The sequence below is a fragment of the Vicugna pacos genome, chromosome 20 (genome assembly GCF_048564905.1).
Source record: "Vicugna pacos chromosome 20, VicPac4, whole genome shotgun sequence".
NCBI classification, from domain to species: domain Eukaryota; kingdom Metazoa; phylum Chordata; class Mammalia; order Artiodactyla; family Camelidae; genus Vicugna; species Vicugna pacos.
Window position 1 is genome coordinate 14,823,872 of NC_133006.1, and position 23,460 is coordinate 14,847,331.

A 23,460-nucleotide genomic window follows, 5' to 3' on the forward strand; every position below is an offset into this window, starting at 1 on the left:
TTAGGCCATACCAGTAAAATAGTTTAATTTAATTTTAAAATAGTTATTGATGTGAAAATTTCCCAAAGGTGGGAGTAACAGTCTAGAGCCAAGGTTGGGAGCAGGGCCAGGCTTCCTAGAGCTCAGCTTGAGGCCCCTGAATCCCATCCTCCACTCCCTTCCAGAGGGAGGAAGGAAACAGCTGAGGAGAGCCCTGAGTCAGTCCTCTCCCTCATCCCCTGAGGGCCTGCTGTGCTAGGTCCCTTGAAGGCAACAGCTCGTGCAGAGGACTTGGGGGGAGAGGGAAACAGGTGAAAATAGAAATTAGAGGTTAGTAATCCCAATGACCCACGCCTCACGCCCCGGGGGGGAAAAAAAACTGGTGGATATGAAAAAAGGATGGAGGATAAACACTGATGTAATAAACCCCTCAGCTCCCCCGAACAGACCAACTTGGGCTGACGGGAAGAAAGGTCATGAGCCCAGCTGCAAGTTACCTTTGAAGAATAAATATTCCAGAAAGGAAAAACCATGAGGCAAGCTGGTATCAGTTACAGTCACTGCAGCTGAAAGGCCTGCTGTGGCCTGACCCTATTCGCACAGGGAGCAGAGTTCAAGGGCTGAGGCTGGGCGGGGACCCTGAGCTGCAAAGGTCGGGGCACCCTGCAGCCCCAGTGCAGCAGTGGCAGAAAGCCAAGCAGGGGGCCCTAGTTGAGCAGGTTGCCCTGCTCCTGGGCCTGGGTCAGGCTGTCTTTGCGGTGCAGGTGGTGCACCCCCATCCTCTTGGGGCTGCGCTGGGGGCGGCTGGAGCTGGGGAGTGCCCAGGCCCTGCCCTCAGAGCGGGGAGTGCCAGGCCCCTCTTCTGTGTCACAGTCACCGGACAGCAGGCTCTGGCGCTCTTCCTCGGGGCTGACGGGCAGGTTCAGCTCTTCCTCTTCCTCCTCCCTGGGAAAGCCAGGGTCAGCTTCTGTTGGCAGTAAAAGCCCGCTTTCACCAGGTAGGGAAGAAGGTGCCTGAACCTCCTCATCTCCGTCAGCGGGGCCTAGAGCAAAGTGGCGCTGCAGCTCAGGGAGCGCATCACGTCCGAAGGCTGTGCGCTGGGCCACAGCAGCCGGGGGCGGAGTGCGGTCCACAAACGCCCGCTGCCAGCTGGCCAGCAGGTCCTCCTCAGAGCTGGCAGAGCTGGCCGGGGCGCTGGGTGTCGGGGGGGCAGGGCTGGGCTGGTGCTGGGGTGAGGCCTGGGCTGAGGCAGGGCTGCTGGGCATGGGGCTGGGGCGGGCCCGCTCTCCGCCCTCCTCCACTAGGCTCAGGGAGATGGCCTGGCGGGTGGCATACGTGCAGTTGGGCAGGGGGCTGTTGCGGGGTATCCGCACCTTATCCTCAGAGAACTCTATCACCTTGCGGCCAGAATACAGAGGGTGCGGCGGAGACGGGGTTGGGTAGGGGCTCAGCTTCTCAAAGGCTGGCAGGGGCGGCTCCTCCTCTGGGGAGCCCCCAGCAGTGCCCAGAGAGCGGCACTCCCCATTGGGTTGGGGGGTTGGGCTGCCAGGGGCTGGAGGACCGGCCAGGTCACCCCCACTCATATCCACATGCACAAAGACGTCCTCAGCCAGGGGGCAACCGGCACTGCCTGACTGGGCTGAATTGAGCAGAAGAGACTCTGGCTTCTCCAACACTCGAGCAATGACCGAGGTGGGAACCACAGCCCCCGGGGCCGGGCTGGGGGCAGTGCCCAGGCTGGCAGCCTCCTGACCACTGCGCAGATGCTTCCGAACCATGTCCTGTAGCTCACAGGGCAGCTGGGGTAAAGGAGAGAGAAGGAAAGAGAGACATGAATGATCCCAGCCTGACAGCTCTCTCCCTGGCAAAAAGTAACGGCTACCATGTATAAGGACCACAGTGTGCGGGACACTTGCTATCTATCTGTTCTTACAGCATGCCAAGGTATATCCTCATTTCGCAGATAAACTGAGACTCAACAGGGGTAAAATAACTTGAAGCTTTTGATTAACACAGCCATAATTTGAACCCAGTACTCGTGCTAAGGCCCATGTGCTTTCAAACGCCTAACTCCCCCATCCCAGCAGTACCTTCGGCCCAAACCAGGCACGAGCTTGATAATCAGTACTGATCAGAAGCCTTGGAAATACCTCCATTCCTTCTGCAGGCCTGAGCTTGGGCCTGAGCTCTGGGATCTAGAGTTTCTTCCTGGGGGCAAGAGGCCCTCTCAGTATTCTTATGGCTCATAGCTCTGGCCACTCCCTCCTGCACAGGATCCAGAAATTGAGACCCTCTCTCTGTGTCTGTTCCAGAAATACCAGTAAGGCCAGCCCCCACCCCACCCCATCCCTAGTGATGGGCCTTTGATAGGACATAGGACACTAACCAGTGGCAGAGTTGACCAGCTTGAGAGGAAACAGGGAGGCAAGGGGATGACAAAGAGGGAGCTGAAGGCAGGAGAATGGAGAGAAGTGTAGGAACTGGAGTTAGAGGGGCCCTAAAATATGTGGACTGGCATTGGCAAGGAGGGCACCCTACTCACATCAGCGAACTTGTGGTTACGGAAGTGGGACTTGTTGCACTTGAGGAGCTGCACAGCGAGGTTGCAATCCAGCCGGTACCGCTCCTGCAGACACAGACAGGGTTCAGAGCCCAGCCCTGCCCGGGGGAGCACAGGCGGGGAGGACCCGAGGTGTACGTACATTGAGCTCCTCCAGCTTGTTGATGGTGTTCTTGGCGTCCAGCAGCTTGTTGGTCAGCTCCACGATCTCCCAGTCCAGCGTCTTCCTATCCATCTCAGCCTTCTTGATCTGGGGCACAGGACTCATGGTGAACCCAGCCCGCACTCAGCCAGCCCTTCCTCACTTCCCCCTCCTCCCAGCCCAGAGACACAGGAAGCCACAGGTGCTAGGGCAGCCAAGGCGGACAGAGTAGACAGACGATGGACAGACAGAAGGAGACCAGACACCTCCATAGTCCAGGCTGGCTGTGGGGTGGGGGCCTTTCTGAGCATGATCGATGGCCGCTGGGCCCAGGACAGAGTAGTCTAAGAGCTGCCCAGCCCTTGAGGGAGCTCAAGGGGCTCCACACACCAGGCGAGGCAGCTGGTACCTTAGAAGCAATAACTGTGCAAACCCAGAAGGTGGGAGGGAGCTGCAGGCTCAAAAGCAGCCTTCGGACCATCAGCTCCTGAACTAGATCCACATTCCCCTTCCCCCAGATGGCTTGGGCCTGCTACCGCTGCAGCTGAGAAGCTGTGAGCATTCAGTGGTGACGTCTGAATCAGTACCTCTGCGCAATCCAAGAGCAGCCTCCCCAACCATCCCCCAAGAGGGAGGCACTGACTGCTGAACGGGCCTCACACGAGGAAAAGGAAAGGAGTGGGCAGAGGGCAGTGGCCAGCCCCCAGCAATTCCAGATCTCAGCTGAGGAGGAGGCCAGGGCAAGGGAGAAAACACACAAACTCAGACGCAACTGCAAAAATCCAGCTGTGGCTAAGAGAGGCCTGAGAGGAGAGTGCGGCAGCGACGGTGGCAGCATGAGGGGAAGACGAGGAGAGAAGAGAAACAGTGTGAGCATTAAGACAGTCCTGACTTGCACAGCACACTGCGGGCCCCGCCCCACCACGGCCCACCCGCCTTCCCAAGCCCCAGGGCAGAATGGCAGTCCCCAGGCAAGTCCCAGCCCCCGGCTATGCTCTGAGTGCAGTGCCAGCCCAACTGCCCTCCTGGACAGATTACCAGCGTGTGCAGCTTGTCCTCCAGCTCCTGGTTGGTCCTCTGGGAAGCCGTGTAGCTGTTCTGCAGCCTGTAGAGGAATACAAGGAAGACCCTTGGACAAGGTCCTATTCTTCAGACCCTGCTCAGCCCCTCCCTGATATACGATCTTGGGCAAGTCATTCTCCTCTCAGAACTTCAGTTGTCTCATCAGAATCAGATGAGCTCAGGCCTCTCTCAGCTCACCTCCTGTGAACAGGGAGGCGTGTGCATGTGTGTCCCAGCCCCTTGTCCCCACACCTGCGGAACTTGTCCTTAAACTTGTCCAGCTCCTCGCGGCTCTGGCCCAGCTCCAGCTCCAGACAGTCCTGTCCAATTTCCAACTCACGCTCCAGGGCCTCAGTGCGCCTGGTGGCCGAGGCCAGGCGTCGGCGAAGTTCCTCATTCTCCTGCTGCAAAAGCCTAGTGAGTTGAGGGGTCAAAGACAGAGGGCATCAGAGGTGGAAGGGCCAGCCATGGAGTCTCAGGTTAGATTCAGGAAGGAAGGAGTAGGAGTGACATGAGGACAGGCAGCTGCAGGCAGGGGACTCCTTGAGACTCGGCCTGAGTCGGGGGCAGCATATCCCATAGGCTTGCCAGCCATGAGAACAGCTTGGCTTGAAGGGCTGGGGAGGCAGACAGGATGGGAGAGGACAGTCCACACCCCCACCCCCTCACTGGAGAAGAAGGAGAAGACAGAAGTGCATGGGGTACAGTTCCTAGTCTGTCTCTGGTTACAACCCAAGCCAGCCGGTCACCAAGCCTCCAGCTCCAGTTTCCCCACTGCACAATCAGGCTACTCCATTATTCATTTCTGGGAAATCCAGCCCAGTGCTTGTCCTTCCCTCCAGAGGCCTCACAGGAAGGGCTACAGGAAGGCAGCTGGCACAGGAGGGCCAGGAGCTGGGGAAGGGCTCTGGCAAGAGCAGGCCCCTCAGAGCCACCCACCTCCTTGATTCCAGGTTCTCCTGTAGCCCAAGGAACAAATCTCTTTTTCTGGAAGGAATATGCACAATATCAAGCCTCCTCCCAGAGTCCCTAAAACACCCCACGTTAACCTTTATCTCTACCTAATCCAAGGAAAAGCCCAGCCTTGCCTGGAGCTAAGAGGGACAGAGTTGAGGCAGGGCAGGCTCTTGAGCAGCAGATACTCACTTCATCCTCTCTGCGTCAGTCAGGGGCTCCTGGGCACAAAAGAACAGAAGCTTGAGGCTCAGCTCTGGACCACTGGCCTCCTTCTTGCCCCTACCCCCTCCAAACAGTCCTGGAAAGGGCCATGTCTGGAGCCCAGAGACTCTCACAGCAGAAGTGGACTGCAGGGCCCTGTAGAGATGCTGGCAATCCAGTTAACACCCAGACAAGCCCAGACTACTCTCTCCCATGCCAACCGGAAGATTAAAGAACCCCTTCAAACCCTCACCCTCACCAGCCCCAACCCCTCTTAATCCCAGAGTCAACTGCAAATGGGTCCAGTACCCATGCTGCCTCTTCCAGGGCTAAATGAGAGGCTCCCAGCTGTTCACTGGGCTCCTCATGGGCCCTGCAAGCATGACTGAGACCTTCCAGAGAAGTCATGTGAGCTAGAGTAGGATTCTGAGCTCTGACAAAGCCCTCCAGGGCCCCCTGGGCAGACGCAGGCCCTCAGAGAGGCTTGGGAAGAACATGAATAGGGGAAGAAGAGCCTCTGGGCTCACCCTGAGTGAGAGAAGTGAAATGTCCTGCTTTTACCCTCCTGCCTAATCTTCCTCAAGACTCCATGTTGGTCATGACCCAAGAGCCAGAGCTCAGCTAACCGCAAGGAGAGCAGATAAGTGCTACGGCAGGAGGGAAATGTCAAGGGGCTCACTTCACATGGAACTGCTTCAGGATGCCAATCACAGGCAGGGCAGTGAAGTGGGCAGCCAAGCCCACAGACTGGGGAGCCACTGACACCTGGATTTGATCCTGTTCTACCACATGCTGGCTATGGTTACCTTGCCGAGCCCTGGTGGCCTCATCTACAAAACCAGGTGACTGCCCAATGAGTGGCAACAAGCTCAATCTGGCCTTTTTATTCACTCTTTTCTGAAATGAAAATAGGCAAGTCACGGAAGGCATTTCTGCCCTGAATCTGATCAGAGCGGGCCACGGTATGCCTGACGCTTGGCACATGCCAGCTGTCTCTCAAGTTCTTTAAACATGTTCCACGCAGTGCAACAAGGTGGAAACACAGGAGCAAGGTGAATGAACTGTAGTCCCCGTTTCCTCCTGCAGTAAGCTTAAGGAGGGAGGAGAACAGATTTGGAGAGTGTTTTGCAGGTGCCTGAAGGAGGCTTCCTAAAAACCTAACGCAGTTCCAGCAGGGAACACATATTTAATCAATGTTGGGCAGACAAAGCAAAGTGGAAGGGCTGGACTTCTGGGGACAGCAAAGAACAGCTAGTCTGGCGGGAAGGAGCTGGAGAGCCACCTCCTAATGCCCCCAGAAGGGCCACAGACTGTTCGGCCCTCCCACACCAGTGGAAGACCAGAGTCCCAGCCTCCTGCAGGTTAGGAGCCCTCAATCTGGTGGACTGCATCTTGCACAAAGAACAATACTGCATGAGATCATTTCTGCTAAGCTACAGAGACTCTCGAATTCCCTGACACATGACAGTGCCACAGCTGTCCTCTACGAGTCTATGTGGCCCCTACCAGCACTGCTGCAGCTGAGACCCCGAGAGTGTATCAGCAATAGCACACCCTCACCCTGACTTAGGGAACCAGACATCCCCTCAGGCAGGACAAGTCAGCCAGATCCCAGTCGTAGGGGCTGCACCTGCCAGCCAGGGCAAGGCAGGGGGCGGTGTGTGGTACTCTTGCCCACCTCCTGCTCCAGTCGGGAGCCAGGAACCTCCAACCGCAGCTCCCGGTGCTCAGGTGGTGCCTTGCGGTAGGGTTTCTTAGCAGGAGCCGCACTGGTCATTCTGGGAGGTGAGGGCTTCTCAACCTGCTGAGGGGAACAAGGAATGAGGAGGCTCAGAGATGTGGCAAGAGGCCTCTGGACTGAGGGAAAAAGGATAGTAAAAGAGGAATGTAGGAGACACCAGGCAAGCACACAGGCCTGGGCCGCTGCTGGGGTCATTAGAAGGGCTGGACTCTGGTGTGTTGGTGCCCACCAGTCAGAGGCATGATGGAGAGGTGCCCAGGCCCAGCGGGAACAGACTGGGGGTAAAGGCAGGGCCTTAGGGACTGGGTACAGGGAGCGTGGACTGGGCTTGAGGAGCGGCCCACCCCTGGCCCCAGTGGGCTCGGAAGGTGGCCTCAGAGGGAAAAGCTGCTCGCCATGCACCAGTTTCCTTGACTGAACTGGGCTGAGAATGGCACCAATTTCACAGAGTTGTTATAGCAAGTATGTAAAGCAGTAACAACTGCAGCTGGCACTTGGGAAATGTTCGATAAATGTTAGCTTAAAAAAAAGGTCACCAGAAAGTAAGGGTTTGAGGATGTGCACCCAACCCAGGCTCCCTGCAGAGGGGGCAGGGGCCTCCACGACTCTTTTCACCAGCCCCCATCAGGAGTGGCTGCCTGCTGCCCCCTCACCTGCCAGCCTCCCCAGGAGGGAGCCCAGTGGGGTGCAGGCCTCAACATACCGTCAGCCTGTCCGCAGCTCTGTCTGTTCCACTGTCCCAGAGTCAGCCAGTGGCTCTCCGCATCCCACAGCCCCTCCACTTCCTCCAGCCGATAGCTCCTGAAACCCAAGAAGGGAAGAAAGTGGAAGCCAGGTGTCAGCTGCCTGTCTGCCAGTGCTCCCACCCCGGGAGAGCCAGGCAGAAGAGCCGTGGAACAGGGGGTCTGAGGGGAAAGCAGTGGTGGCTGGACAGGACTGGAAGCACTGGCCCCCCTATGAAAGCTCTGTCACAGGGCCAGAGGAGACACATATGTGTCTGCGTCCACGTTCATGGTCTCAGCTTACCACGTGCCTGACTCTAGAATAGGTCTGGTCCTGTCCTGTTCATCTCCCCCACCTCTCAAAGTCTAGAAACAGCTAAGAGATTCAGGAAACATGGGTTTGCAGAAGAGAACACCAGGAAAAAGCCAAGTGGAGGCCCAAGAAGATGCCAGAAAAGCTCCTAGCAATGTTTCCAGAAGGACCCCAAAAGCTGGTTCTGTGGACAATGGTGGTGAACAGACTGGGTGTTCTGCTCTGCAATAAGGGGTAGGTCCAGGAGAAAAAAATCTGAAAAGGCAGCATTTTAGAACAATGAGGGTTCTCAATCAGGGTGATTTGGTCCCCTCTCATCCCCTCCCCCGACCAGATATGTGGCAAATGTCTCAAGACATTTTTGGTTGTCACAACAGGGGTAGGTGCTACTGGCATCTAAAGGGTGGAGGCCAGGGATGCTGCTAAACATCCTATAAGGCACAGGACAGCCCCAGGAGAAAGAATTATCGGCACAAAATGTTGATAGTGCCCAGGCTGAGAAACCCTGTGTAGAAAGCCCCGCCTGGGGAGCTGAGACACCAGGGTTCCAGCTCAGCACTGCTTCTGACACACTGTGTGGTCCTGGGTCAGTCCTCTCCTTGCTGGATAAGCTTGTTTCTCACCTGCACAGAGGTGGCGGGACTGAGTGACCTGTGAGGTCCCCTCCAGGTTTGTGGGGTTCCGGCCTCTGCCCCCACCTGTAATAAACTGGGTTGCAGCACGAGGGCAGCAGCCACCACAGGGACCAGTGCAGGCAGTAACCTCAGGTGGCCTTCTGGGCATAAACAATCTTGCCACTGCCATCCACCTAACCAGAGCTGGGAACTGAGGGAAGCCTCGCAGGCTAAAGCATGTGTTCCTACTGTTGGGACATGCCCTGGCCATGACTCCTGTCGCATTCCAACGGGGCCTCAGGCAGGAAGAATGGTGAGGGGGTGGGGAGGGAGGGAAGCAGGAGTGGCCCCCCTCCTCTGTCTGGGCAGCCTGGCCTCTGGCTTGGGGTTCTGGGGCGTGGCAGCAGGCACGAGCCGCCAACCTCTACCCCTTTGATGGTGAGGCAGAGCGTGTCCCCACAGGGCACAGGCAGCTTGCTGTGTCGGGCTGACTCCCTGTGCAGGAATCTGGGCGGGCCTGAAGGGACAGCACATTCCTGAGGTGTGGGGAAGCAAACAAGTCACCCCGCAGGTTCCCTGGGGCCACCCCTCCAGAGGGCCCCAGGGTAGGAGCTCCTCTGGCCTGGGGGAGAGTGTCCAGGAAGTCCCAAGCCAGCCTGGGCACCTAGGTCCTGACACTCAGGGGGTCCAAGTGTAGGGGTGTCTACGAGTTAGAAAAGGGGGTAGAGCCAGAGACGCAGGAATGAGAGATACAGATAGCCAAGAGCTTCTACGAAACCCAGAGGACGTTCCAGAGCTGGCCTCTGCCTTCTCCCCTTCTCTATGGAGAAACCAGGTCCCCACTCCCTTCCCCACCTGCTCCCCAGTCAGCTGAGGGGCCTTTATATACCATCTATTCTCAACCGCTTTTCTTCCCTATTCCTGCCAATGCCACACTGTCCTCTAGGCACTGGGAACTCATATGGGCAGTGGGCAGGCAGGGAGGACACTGACCTGCCCAGGTGTCTAGTAAGTCTACCTGTAAGGAGAGCAGCCTCCCCTGGACCCTGCTGCCCTAGCTCTAGATGTGTGACAACTAGCCCGTCACATGAGCTCAGCCTGCTTCATCTCGACCTCACGGCCCCACAGCACACATTCCCAGGGCTTTCATGACCAGATAATCTGGTTCACTGAGGGGACAGACAGACAGTGTGGATGTGGCTGGCAGTGAGATGGGCAGTAACTGCAGACTCAGACTCTGGGATGAATGTCAGTGGTGATGGGAGTTTCTCCCTCCAGGCCAGAGACTGCTCTTTCATATGTAGCATCCTCAGTGAAAACAGTGTCCGAGTCACAGGGAGGGAAGTGACTCCCAACTAGGGAAGCAGAAGACAATGCCCACCCGGGAGAGAGTCCACCAGGGAGCCTACAGAGGCCCCAACACAAGTCCATGAGGAAGAGTCCATGCCACTCCCTCCATGCGCCATGCCCATAAATACCAGTGTGCGCTGGGGCCCTGGCTCCAAGTCCTGAGACGGTAAGTGCCTCAGATCCAGCCCAGAGGGGACCACAATTCTGGTACTGAACAGGGACACGATGTGCCTGGCAGGCTGCTGTCCTCGACTGGAAGCGCTGCAGGGAAGGTCAGACCCAGCGGTGAGAGCAATGCCAGGCGCACTAGAGAACACAGTGAGAAGCAGCTGGAAAGCAGGTCCACAAGCCGGAGAAGAGAAAAGGTGAGAGGGACGGCGGTAGAGCAGTCCCTCCAGGAAGACCCAGCTACAAGGTGCAGCCTCCACGGGCCACCTCTCCTTCACTCAAAGATTCCCAGGTTACCTTGGAGTGTTTCAGCCCAAGGAGACTCCCAACCCCACAGTGAGAGGAGGAGGCCCCCAGAGACAACTCAATGGGCCATGGGCCATAAAGAGCAAGCAGGAAGCCTTTGAGGCCTCTGGATGCTGAGCTGGCTCCAGGGCATCTCCAAGAAAAGAGTCTTCTAGAAGGTCTAGAAATTGACAGGGAAGAATCCCACTCCCATCCCTCACCACAAACTACCTGAGTTTCAAGGAACTGGAGGCAGCTGACTCAGGATGTGGGGCTACCAGATCACATGCTGGGTTTGTACTACAAGAACAGCTATGCTCTGGGAGAAAGCTTGGGGCCTAAGTTAAAACCCCTGACTAACCCAGTCTTATCTGGGGCTCCTCGGGCTGGACCTGCAGGCACTGCTGACGGAGATACCCAGAGCAGCAGGAAACCCTCCCTGTCTCATGGAGGTGAGGCGAGAAGGGAAAGCAGCTCTCCTCATGGCCCCCACCCCACCTAACCCCGCCGCCTCCTTCCTCTTCCATATAGTACTCACTCAAAATCAGTTCAGAGGAGAGACTCAATAGCACCCCCCATTATCTGCTGGGGCGGAGAGAGGGGTGATAGATTCGTAATTGCCATGTTGCAATCTGCCAGTAGGTGCAGGCCGCCTGTTGCCGCCTGCCCTGTATTAAATACCTTCTCCCTGATTACAGCCCATGGGGCACGATTAGCTGCCTCTAGAGAACAAAGTCTACTTTCATTAGATGGGACTCGGCACACACAGTGAACCTGCGCCGTGAACCCAGTGAACAGCTGAGCAGAGCGTGTATCAGGGACAGATACAAGGAGAAATGCGCACCACAAGTTGGCAATATCCTTTAACCAAAGGACAAAAAAAAATCTGCTAAGCATCTCTCCCAAACCAGGATATGTGGCTCAAACCCGCTCCCCTCTGTGGAAACGGAGAGTATGCGTATGTGATCAGGAGCTTCCCCCGTGGTCAGGGATCACGCTGCTGGAGGCGGAGTAGGGTAAGGAGAAATCTCTTCCAAATCCTGACTCTCTCCACACGATTACCCTTTCTCTTACTCCCTACAAACACCCACAGGAGGCATCAGGATGCCTTCTTACTTCCCTCTGCCATCCTTTCCATGGGTCTCCCAAGACCCAGGGCAAAGTCAAAAGTGCAGGAGAGGAGGGGAGGTCCCAGCATCCAGCTTTCTCCCTGCTCAGGACGCAGAGGCTACCCCCTTAACAGCCCAGCAGAGGGAGAGAGAACTAAATCCAAAATGTGTGTGACTCTTTGGCTTTTCAAACTCTGCCTTCCCCTACCAGACGTCTCCTCCAGCTCCCAAGTTATGCACTATACCTCTTCCACCTGCCCATTCAACTGCCTGCCCAGAGAGACCACCTGCCTCCTCTGCACCCCACATCACCCACACTATCTTTAAGAAATTATGGGGAGAGGGAGGGTATAGGCCAGTGGCAGAGCACATGCTTAGCATGCACAAGGTCCTGGGTTCAATGCCCAGTACCTCCATTAAAAAAAAAAATTATGGTCCCAACAGTTTATCTGGGTTCGGATTTCTGAACCTACTGATAATACCTGCTCCCAGTTGTTACTGAATGAAGCAAGCAAGGAAACTTGAGGGGCCAATGAACCCAATCTTCTGAATCAGGGAAGGCACATGTATCACCACAAAAATCATTAAAGCTCTTCTTCATAATTTGCTCAAAGAAAGTCAAATGAAGTTAGCATCACTACTACTTTTAAAATGGAAGGAAAAGTGGCCCCTTTTCAGAATACTCCCACTGTGTTGTACACTGCCTTAACCCAGCAAGATACAAGTAAATAATAAAAACAAATAGGGGCCCTTCCCAAAGCCCCTAAGCAACTGCTGACCATGAATGTCTGATCACAGGGCCTGGCACCTCCCCTGCGGGAAGCCCCCTCAGCTGTAAGCCCTGCAGTAGTCTCTGAACTCCGCAGGCCTGGAGGATGCTGTGCCCCTGGGGGCAGGACACACTCCTGCCGCACAAGTCTGGCTGCTTCTCAAGACTCTAAAATCCAGGCTCTGTCTCCAGCTGAGGCCCAAGAAACACAAACCACCACTCTGCAAGGGCTAGCTCTGTAACCAGGTGACCCACCAGGGGCCCTTGGGACTGTCCACAAGGCAGCCCCCCCACATCAGTACAGCTCCTCTCTACCTCAACTGTCAGTGAACAGCCACCAGCCAGCCAGTCCTACCAGAGCAGGCTAGGTTCAGCCTTCCCCACACAGGCCCCCAGTTTCCGGAGCAGCTGTTCCCGAGATACCTGAGCAAAGCCCTCAGCGATCCTGGGCGCGTGGCAGGCAGGCAGCCAGCAGAGAGCGGGGTGGGGCCCAGGAGGGCTCTGCTCTGGGCCGAGGACGAGGCTGGAAGATGCCAGTCTGTGCCCAGACCAGCCTCACTGCCCCTCCCCCAGCCAGGCCTGCCACCCCACTGGGCAAGAACAACCTCACCCTCCTGGGACATGCTGCCTGCGGCCCTGATCTGGCCCTCTGCCTGCTCTAAGCGGAACAGACTGACAGGTTTTTCAAAGCCAAAATGGGTGGGAATTATTCTGCCCCAGAGTCATCCTGGGGCCTCAGAATTAGTGATGGTGACCTGTGAGAGCTCACCTGGCTCCCCACCTGAGCAAATACCTCACGTCTATCCACGTGGTCTCTCGTTCAAGCAAACACTTGACAGGAATAAAGGGGCTGAAGACTATCGATGATGATGATCTAAGCAAACCAACCCCTACCCAAAGGGAGGGCCAAAACATCCCCAAGCTCATAACTAGCACTGGACCTTAGCTCCCATGCCGTCTCCTATGGAAGGGTCAAGTGAGGGGTGGCCCTGAACCAGCCTCCACTCCAGGCCCCTTCTGCTCTCCTGGTCAGAGCCAAGCCACAGACCCCTCCAGCTTGTTAATTCCTTATTCAAGGTCCCTACACATCCACATAGCATCTACACTGTCTCTTATTTACACACTCCCACCCCACGGTCACAGGCATCCTGGCCCAAGGCAAACAATCCACTTGGAGGATCTTCAGGTTTCAAGTTGCTCCATCCAGCCTACCCAATGCTGCACTGCCTCCCGACGCAGGAGTATCTGTCTGCAGTGTCTGTCTACAGAGTTACCTATGCAGAACACCAGGGAGCCCAGAGTAATTGGCCTTCCTGTTATCTCCAGACCCCTCTTCTCCTTTCCAAGCCTGGGGGAAGGACGGAGTTGGGCTGAAGCTTCTCCATGGCAAGCTGTTCACCAGTCTCCCAGTCTGAGGCAAAGGCCTCCCCTAGGCCCACTGTGGAGTCCAAAGCCAGGTCCTGCCCCCTCTCGTTGAGGCGCCCTTCCCAGTTCTTCTCGGCTAAAGTCCACCTGAAGCTCCAGGTGGAAGCGGTGAGGGACAAACTCCATCCCCAGAGCAACAGTCGCCAATGATAAGTACCTGGTTCTGGGTTCCAGCTTTCAGTTTAAGTAGCTTCACTCTTCTGCCCTGAGAATTCCCCACAGCCAGGCCAAGGTTTTCCTCAACCTCCTCACCCCCAAGGAGAACCTGCAATTCACCCTAAATTACTATCTTAGGATGAGAATAACGGGGACACCATTCAATCTCCCCCTCTTAATAAAGGGAGGAAATTATCAGTTCTAGCAGAAAATTCCCTTCCCACTCTGATTCCATCCATCTCTGAGTCATGAAATCAATAGCTGGTAACTGAGGGATGTTCTCAAACTCCATGGAGCAGAGGAGATGGCATGATGTAAGCTAAGAAGAGGAGGCAGCCAGGCTGGGGATGGAAGGGAGGACAGAGACAGGCTGGTGGTACCTCAGGGCAGGTTAGCTGGCCCAGGTCAGACTCACAGGGTTAGTGTCTTCTCCCCAACCAGCCAGCTCTCCTGGTTAGCATGGTTAGCGACAGACTCATGGCAGACGCCCTCCAGGCACTCCATACAAACAGACAGCTTGGTTTGTGAGCAGCCCAACTCCGGAGCTGCAAAGAGAGAGCAGAAGGAATGCCAAGCTGTAGGGTGCCCGAGGGTACACACTGCACTCTCCTGACAGGGAAGCTCCTCCCAACTTACCACGAGACCCTCAGGGGCTTTCTCCCATCTGGAAAGTGTGCCAGGTGGAAGTATAGTACTCCCCCTGCCAACCAGTTAGCCCAGCCTGTGACCCCAGGTAACAAGGCCTCCGGTTGGTCAACAGAAAGAGAGGACCGCTACTGTGGGGGGCACTGCTACTGGAGGGTGGCTCCCCTGTCTCACTTGTTCCAGGAACTCTGCTGCCAGGCAGTCCCAGAGCCCTGGAAGCTGGGTTGTAAGAACAGAGTCAACCACAGCTGCAGCTGCCACCCAGCCCATGCCTGTGCTGACAGAGTTCACCCCACCACCTCCCACGGGCTCCCAGGAAAGGGGCTAGGAGAGAACTGGCCCAGGGACCGGAGGCTGCAACAAGAGCTGCATGGAAAGCACAGTACAATGGGGCAGTGTGCGCCCAGGCCTGGAGCTGGGCCAGTCAGGGGAACGGGTGACATTGCCACCTTTCAGTTTCTGAAAGGGCTAGGGACGGCACTTCCCAGGGAGCTGGCCCCAGAGGAAACCACGGAGCGAAGCTAAGGGCTATACTAGGGCCAGGCTCCCCAGACTCCGAGAGGGACTATCCCACTTCCTCAGAATGAGCAATGCCCAGGAGGACTAGCGTTCCTACACAGCCAGCCCGGGGAACAGCAGAAACCACTCTTTCCCGAAGCCTCCAGAACCACCTCGGGGAAGTGACACACCCTGGCTTAGCGATCTCATGGCAAATGCATCACAGCAGTGGAGGCCCAGAGACCCTATGGGATACAACTCCTGGGGCAGGACAGAAAAACTACGGCAGAGATCAGCAAATACAGCTTGTGCTTCATAGAGAAGGGCAACATGTTGGCAGGGAAAAAGCAGGAGGTTCTCCCTTTTGTCTGAAAGGCCTGTAGATGATATGACACGGGGTAGAAAGGGGAGAACACCCTGGCCCCACCGATAGGCCTGACCTTCTCCCACGCCCAGGCCAGCGATAAACACAGACAGAAGGCTCCTACCAGCTTCCCAGCTGCCTCCTCACGGGGCTCCCCACTTTGCTCTGATAGCTCCAGAGGCCAAAAAGCCAAGGCCTGACCATGGAGGATAAGATGACTATCTAGCAGGGAAGATAACAACTCTTTCTGCAGGCTCTGACATCTTCCCTAGACTGGTAAGAAAGCATGGCCATGGACTGGCTACCTTCTGAATCCTCACCACACACAAAGCAATAAGTAAATAAATAAACACCAGTGGGGTCTGGTTTGCTCTCAAAAGGTAGAGAAGCAAGTGACCTGGCTAATCCAAGGTTTCAGAAACCAGAGGGGACTGTCTGCACTGAAATAGGGATTGAGAAATCAGGTAAGTCTACTCTCTACTCAGCCAAAGATGAAACAAGGGGAGAAACACATGTGAGATGGAAGTGCTGATGCCTGAGTCAAACTTACATCCATCCTGATTCCCTATCAAGGGCACTCCTGCTAGACAGTTTCATCTCAGAATAAAAAACAATCCCTCAGAGACAAGCAGGTGTCTGCTGTGGCGAGAACCTCTAGGAAAGCTGCCCCATCCTCCCCAAGGAGCCAGCCCCTGAGGAACACACCAAACGGGGAGGGAGGCTGCAACCAGGCTCCTCAAAGGCTCTAATAGGGACTATTTCCGCACCAGGTTACTTGTTAGGAGGCAGAGCAAGTTGAAGAACAGGATGTATTATTATTGAGCTCTGTTTATTTTACAGGCAGTACACGATGAGGGATGTCTGGAAGGACACAAAAATGATTAGAAGGATTCATGATAAACAGTTAACAAGGGTTCCTTATTTTGGGGAAAGAACTTAGACAGGAGCAGTGGGAGAAGAAAGGGAAGGCCTTCTTACTTTTTATTTTGTATGTTTTTCTGTATGGTTGGCATTTTATATGAGGACATATACTGTTTATGATGAAAACATGCAATTCCTACAAAAAAGGACAAAACCCTCCATCTGCAAAGTGCCGTACCATTCCAGAAGTGATTTCCCTTCTATTATATTTCCTTTGATCCTTGTAGCCTAGTAAGGCCCATAGAGCAGTTAGTGACGGAGAGGACAAGTGACTTGCCCAAGATCATGGACACACTGGGACAGAACCCTACATTTCTAATTCCAGTGCAAAGCCTGGAAAGCTGTCTTCTCCAGGGAGCCACAGAAAAGCCACAACAATTCTGCTTTGCTGTAAAGATCCTCAAAGACTTCTGAGATTGAATTCTCAACTTGGCTTCATGGGAAGGTGCAAAGAGGCCACTGTTCAGTATCCAGGGCGAGAAGCACAGAGTTGTAACCCACTGGCTGGCTGAGAGGAAGCACAGGGCTTTCGGGTCTAGGCTGTCTTCCCACAAGGCAGTCCCTCTCCTGAGGGAGTTCCCTGCCACAGTTTACAGGAGAGCACAGAAGCTCTTCATAAACAGGGAGGCCATGACCTTTATAGATCCCAGTGTCACCTATCAGACCACTGGCACTTATGAGATAGGCCTAACAAAGAAGAGGTCTCACTCTTCCATTTGTGATCAGTCCACGGGACTCAGTCCCTCTGAAGCTGAAAAGCACACAGCACAATCCAGTCCAGATGGCTCACCCAATCTCCTCTCAAATCTGCTTTACATACAATGCAGCTGATCGCTCCTGCCAAGATGCTATCAGTGAAGATGTGCCATACTACAGTGCGCTCACACACCCACACCCCACACCAAGGGACGACGGGTAGAGCCAGGGGAAAACTCCTTCAGTCCACTTCTACCTACTGTTTTCATCCTTTTGATCATCAGTCCAGGCACTAACAAGGTTGTAGTAAGTCCTGGCTGTGAGCGTGGGGCACACCGAGATAGGACTAGTGATACAACAGAAAAGCAAGCAGGTTACAGTGGGCACTAAAAGGAGCTTAATGAATAGCAAAGAGGATTCCAGCAGCCAAAGACTTTTTAGAAGATGCTAATTAAGCAAGAAAATACACCTGTGTATATTTCACCTCCTCTTTTAACTCCCTCCTGCTGGCTTAGGATGTGTGATGAGAACACAAGAAGGCTGAAAAGGGAGACTGCTGAAGCCAAGCACCTGGAAGATCATTTAACCACAGTAACTCAGCTCTGGAAAACAATTAGTAATACAATTGTTAACACTATCACTTTTTGTTTATGCCGGACCTTCCTTCCGGAGAGTTCAAAAGGTTTTGCCAAATAGATCTCACCTGCTTTAGTCTAAGGACTAGGCTGGGCCACCCAGGAACCAAGACTGCTCAGCCTTCAGTAAATGACCTTGCCTCTAGGAAGCTTCTAAAAAGACCCTGCCCCTAGGTGGGAAGAGACAGGTTAACAGCCACCTGCACTGCAGTGTGGTATGTGCTGAGAGCAAAGAGGAGAGATGCCTGGCTGGGGAAGGGGTTTAAGGACTAGAAAAGAAGGCTGCCCTCCTGAGAACCCAGACAAATTTTCCTCTGATTGTAAACTCACACTGGGGCACCACGTGGCAATATTCAATTAAGAGGTCTAGATTTCTGGAAACAAATTCCTTTGGTGTTTCTTGGGAACTGGTGCCCTAAGAACTACCCCCCATCAACTATACTGACAACAAAAAGACAAAGAATGGACAGCGGCTCTCAGCTACAATCCCCATTTCTGGGGGACACCAGAGTTAATACTGTTCTGTGGCAAAAGAAGATCATCAAAGCCCTAAGAAAACTGGGACAAGAAGTCTGGCTTCCTCAATGCCTAGATGTGTTCCATCAGCGTCCCCCAACATTTTTCAGTCCATAAAACATGGGGGAACATGGATCTTCAGACACCCCATCCAGTCATCCACAGCCTTAGCTACATCACAAATCCAACACCTACCCGACCGCACCTGTATCCAGCAAGGTCACCACCAATCTCATACCATGTCATGATCCATCAAAGGAGTCATTACAACATAACAGATGGAGACGCACCAACAATCTTATTTTGCACATTGACAATGTACAAAATAAGATCTCACCCTTTTTATTGCTTCATCACAAGAAAGGAGATTCTCTCAATTTTATTCCCACTTCAAAAATGTTCCTGGCTACCTGGCAAAAATCAAAAGGCTTAGTCTAGCTCGAATAAAACAAAGCCTCTTCTTATTTACTGAGTTTTCAAAAATGAGATTCATTCAGTCAACACATATTTACTGAGTATCCTTCATATGCCAGGTACCATGCCCCATGCCGTGAACTCATTATCTCTAATGTTCAATACTCCTGCAAAAAAGAATGTCACCTTCATTTTCTGGGGGACAAGACCAAGGATTCTACTGCTTAAGTAACCAGTCCACAGTCACACAGCTTGTAAGTGGCAGAGTTGGGACTGAAACCCAGCTCCCAGATCAGACTCCATCACATTGCTCACCCCTCTTCCAACTCCCCCCACCCCCACCCTCCTTGTCTCCCCTATTCCCTCACCCCGACCCCATAATTAGGAAGGGACCCCCTCTACAGGGGGTCAGCTCAGCGAAAGAGACAGTGAGAAATAGAGAACTCACCACACAACATGGTGTGTGCCCGAACAGAGGTTTGCAGTGCTGTGGGGGCCAAGAGGAAGAAAGGAAAGCAGGAAAGTCTTCTCACCAGAGGCGACAGAGGAACTGGGTCTCAAGGAATGAGCAGAGTTTAAGAGACAGATGAGTGTTAAGGAGAGAGTGAAGTGCACAAGCAAGAAGAAAGTAAACAGACAGCCAGAACAGGTTCAGGAGCAAGGAAACACAGGACAGATGAAGTAGAGTGGCAGAAACTCAGGCCAGAGGGTTGAGTTTGGGACAGAGTGTAAAGAAACTTATTGCATGACGAGCTAAAGAGTGTGGACTTTATCCGAAACAAGGGAGAAGCCATGGCATTTTTATGGGAAAAGACATCATATTTTATAGGAAAATAATTTTTACAGCAGCACGTTAGGTAGATTAGAGTAGGGGGAGACTGTCCACATTTCATTCGTTCTAAACCTACCAAAACATTATAAAGCATCTGCTATGTGCCCTGCGCTATCCTAAATGCTAGAAGACAACAGTGAATGAGACACAGTGTCTGTTCTCAGGGCACTGATGGTCTTGGGAGAGTCAGACTAGTAAACAGGCAATTACAATACAGTAAGTGTTGAAATAGAAGTATGCACAGAAGGACACTCAAGGGTGGTGGGATCCCAAAGGAAGTGACATCTAAATTGAGATCTCAAGAGCAATAAGGAAGGTAAAGGGAGTCTGAGATGTCTGCACTCCAGACAGAAGGACCCACACGTGCAAAGGCCCAGAAGTTGCAGAGAATGAGATAAGTTTAGAGAGCTGTTAAGGGGCTGAGTCCAGATGGAGAAGGCCCAGTTTTCCCACAGGTCCTGGGCACTCAAAATATGGTGGTGAGGAGGAGGTAAAAGGATTCAATTCAAAGATAATACGTGAATACAGGGTGTTATGAGAAGAAACTGACTTAGATAACAACAAAAAGAAAACAGTAAAGGGGGAGAATTGGCTCAAAATCCATCAGCCTTGGCCCTGCAGTTCAATCATGTGCTAAAACGTGACCTGAATCCAGAAAGTCTGAGGACTTTTACCAAAACACAAAAGTGTACTCTACAGAGATGACACGTTTCAGCATGCTGACTGCAGCACAAATCAAGATAAAGTACATTATCCTGAGATACGTGGCTCCTATAGTGAAGGAGGAGGGGAGAGACTGACAGACGCCGTCTAACTCTCAAAATCACATGTGCCACAACAAACGGAAAAGTTCATCACAGGGCTGGGTCAGAATTCTCAAGGAAAGCCCTAAGTCCTGAGCCCCTGATTCCCCAAAATCTGGTCAAACACCAGGTGTATGCCTACTCTTCTGGCAAAGAGGAGTCATTTACTGAAGAAAAAGATGGGCCCTGAGGGCGTGTTAAATAGACAGGACATGACTCAGAAGGAGGGGAAGAGTGAGTCTTAAGTACAGGGCAAAGGAAAGCCAGTCAATCAATCCTTGGACACACCTCTGCCCCAAGGCCGCACACGGCTTCCTGCCTGGCTAAAGGGAAAGAGACTTGGGCGCTGCATAAGGGCCTTCCTCAACAACACAGCACACTTATTTTCCATTTTCCTCTCAAGTTGGAGGGAGAGCTCTGCTTAAAATGCCATTTTTTCGCCTGTGTAGTTTGCTGCTTGTTATTTTTAAAAGATGAATCCAAACTGTCTATGAATTTAACACTATGTCTACTTCAACTGCCCATGTCAGTAATCAAAGTCAGAAGTGAGCCTTATACTTCCATCTACATTACACACACACACACACACACACAATCTTTAAGGCATGCTAAGAATGGATACAAATGTCACTCTGTCCGCTCACCCAACCCAACCTGCTTTCCAGAGGGCAGTCACCAAGTTAAATCATGAAGAGAGAGGCCAGACTTGGTTAACAGGTCACAGGGGGCTGCCTCACCGGTCCTTGCACTAGTTATTATCTTTGAGAAGGAGTGAACTGAGATGAAGAGCTCAGCTCCTAAAACATTTCTAAAACAATCAAAAAATTTTTACTACAATATGGGCATACATTGAACCATTGTGACAAACAAACAAGAAATACAAATTGCCAGTAAGCATATTTTAAAGTTCATACCAAATCCAAAAAAAGAAGCTCAAATGCTAAAGCCAGATTGCCTGAGTTCAAATTCCAGCTCTGCCACTTACTGGCTGGGTGACATTGAGCAAATTCCTTAACCACTATGCACCTCTATTTACTCATCTGTGAAATGGGGATAATAACAGCATTACATCAGAGGGTTGTTGTGAAAATTAAACCAGTGAATACATGTAAGGCACTTACAACAGTGCCACATAGAATGTGCTCAATAAGCATTATTACTATTATCATTCAACTGCAAATTAGATAATTCTACAGCCTCACAGCTTCAAACAGGAAATCACTGGCATTTTACATCACTTTAAGTACTTAATGAGGATGGTCTCACACATGCAAAAACCTATATATACTTATCCAAAAGCTGTGCCTCTTCTCTCTAACATCAGGATAGCAGCCCAAACCAGTACTGGTCCTCCACAGAGAGACACCAAGTTCAATCATGAAGCAGAAATCAGTGCTGAGATCTGACTCGCATAATAATAATAATAATAATGTATTGAGTGTCAGGCACTGTTCTAAACACATTAATGTATTAACTTATTTAACCCTCACACAACTCTATGAGATAGGTACTCTTACCATCCTATTTGACTGATGAGAAGGCTGAGGCATAGATTGCTGTGCAATTTCTAAAGGTCACAGAGTTACAGATGGCAAAGCCCAGATTTGAACTAGGCAGTCTGGCTCTAGTGTCAGTGCTCTTAATCTCTAATGTGCACTCACCACACTGTCCTTGCTGATCACAATTTCCTAGGGCACCCACAAATTGTTCTCAGAAAGAGAAGGTTCTCAACCTTCTAGAAATGGAGTCACAGCTAAATAACATCAGTTCTTCAGATACCTGAAGGTACTGAAGCTAATCTAGTGACAGTGACTAGTATTGGTCTGCCTTTTGGGGGCGTGGGGGGAGTGGGGAGCAGGAGATGGTTAGTGAGGAGTCCTAGATCAAACCAGACTTTCCAGTCCAATCATGGAGCAGATGCAGATCCTGAAAGAGGCTTCAGTAAGAAACATGCTCCCAACTCTAGTTTGGGCATAACCACAGGGCATCAAAGGAGTGAGGATCATACTCACTGCCTCTATGGCTGCAGACCTCTTCTCTTTTCTCCAACCTCAAGTCCACTATCTCTCAAGCCATGCTTAGTTTGGCTAGTGAAACTGATTTTCTTTTTTAAAAAACAGTTTGTTGGGGAGAATATAAAGGAAAAGAAGAAAGCTATTAGAAAAGAAAAGGGCAAGCTCTACAATCCTTTCCTTCCAACACCACACTGGTCCAGGCTGTAAAGCAGCTCTCAATATCACACAGTGATGTGAAAAACATTCGCAGAGCTTTACGCCAGTCAGCTTGACCTCTTACCACAGACTGATACAGGTTTCTTCTCCGTAATTCCAACCTGCCTTCCTTCCTCCTCTGACCCCACCTACCCAACAAATCCATACCCCTAAAGAACACTAATGAGCCCTTCTTACCAAAAGAAAAGATCAAGAGGTAGACATGCTGTAAGAGTGATTTCCAAAATTGGTGACAGCAAGTACCTAAATAGCAAATACCATCAGAAATTTGTTTTCCTATGACTCCCCACCATCTTTCACCCACAAATCTCACTTCAGGCAGGATACCAAACTGAAGATATGATGGGGAGACAAGAAAATATAGTGAGCATGAAGGAAGTTGCTTGTGACAGGATGTGCTAAAATACTTTCAGCCTGATCTCTAGGCTCTTGCCCACGTTCGCTTTTACAAGTGAAAGCACACAAGGCTCAATTCTACACCCAACTCTCAAAATCTGCGTGAGATCTAAGTAGAACACTAAGGGAGCACAGGCAAAGGGCAGCCTCTACAGAAGAGTGCCTTTTTCAGATTAAATGATTTTCAGCATCACTCGGAGCCCATGCATCCTGCTCACAGGGAGCATGCCAGCCTGTCACCGGAGGCCACCTTACCCGCTCTGGGGTTGAGCTGGGGCAAGTCGCTACCTCTTCTTTCCAAGTAGGCACTGTGATTTCTTCCAGTCCCTGGGGCCCCTGAGTCTTCAGCTGAAATTGGGGCAGATGCTGCTATAAGAACCGTGGAAAGGCTGATCTAAGTCTGGAAGAGGGTCATTTGACTGGTTTTAGTTCCCTCCTTACCGAAACTGCCTAGCATGCTTCAGGTCTCTTTTCCCCTCTTTCCGACTATCCTCCTCTACGGAAAAGACCCCCTTTTCCTCTCCCACCCGCCTGCTGCCATCGGGCCTCGGCCCCACGCTCCAGGCTTTTGACTCTCGGTTAATAAGTTCCGCTTCAATTCGTGACTCTGCTTCTCCCGGGCTGCACACCTACTTCTGGCTCCCCCGCCTCGAACTCCCTCCCCCAGGACTACCAATGGAATCTAGGCCCCCTCCCTTCCATCCCTATCTCCTTTTTTTCTCTCCGCCTCCAACCTTTCACCATTCCATTTCCTCTTCTCAACCCCAGAGGTAGTCCCAGCTCCTCCCCAGCTCCATGCTGGTGTCCCCACGGTCTCCCCCAACTCTGGACTCCCTGCCCGGCTATTCCAATCCCACAACAAACTTTTGCCGCTGCCCACTGCCTTCAGACCGCCATCTTGCCGCGGGGCAGGCCGGGTAGTGGCCACAGCCGCGGGAATCCCCACGCACTGGGCG

The 23,460-nt window shown here is 52.6% G+C and overlaps 1 protein-coding gene across 17 annotated transcripts; it reads right to left on the reverse strand.

The window, feature by feature from the left end:
• Window positions 1-23,460, reverse strand: TJAP1 (tight junction associated protein 1). 17 transcript variants are annotated; one of them, XM_072944943.1, is made up of 12 exons: window positions 23,369-23,460; window positions 22,760-22,852; window positions 13,969-14,098; window positions 7,346-7,443; window positions 6,580-6,705; window positions 4,890-4,918; window positions 3,996-4,157; window positions 3,720-3,786; window positions 3,455-3,484; window positions 2,682-2,789; window positions 2,522-2,605; window positions 1-1,778 (listed from the first exon to the last, which is right to left on the reverse strand). In XM_072944943.1, exons 5-12 carry the CDS (start codon window positions 6,676-6,678, stop codon window positions 687-689), a joined length of 1,671 nt encoding a protein of 556 aa, XP_072801044.1. In that variant the 5' UTR covers window positions 6,679-6,705; window positions 7,346-7,443; window positions 13,969-14,098; window positions 22,760-22,852; window positions 23,369-23,460; the 3' UTR covers window positions 1-686. The 17 variants fall into 17 exon arrangements, with proteins under 17 accessions (XP_072801044.1, XP_072801033.1, XP_072801027.1 ...); XM_072944932.1 differs by lacking the exon at window positions 3,455-3,484 and having other exon boundaries at window positions 6,580-6,702; XM_072944926.1 differs by lacking the exon at window positions 3,455-3,484.

Bases quoted from the DNA above. Each gene is read 5' to 3' on its own strand.
- TJAP1 (XM_072944943.1), bottom strand. From the start codon at position 6,678: ATGACCAGTGCGGCTCCTGCTAAGAAACCCTACCGCAAGGCACCACCT. The intron at 4,158-4,889 runs GTGAGTATCTGC...TCAACTCACTAG, and splicing joins ACTGACGCAGAGAGGATGAA to GCTTTTGCAGCAGGAGAATG. The intron at 3,485-3,719 runs GTAATCTGTCCA...CTCTCCTCTCAG, and splicing joins AGGACAAGCTGCACACGCTG to GCCTCTCTTAGCCACAGCTG.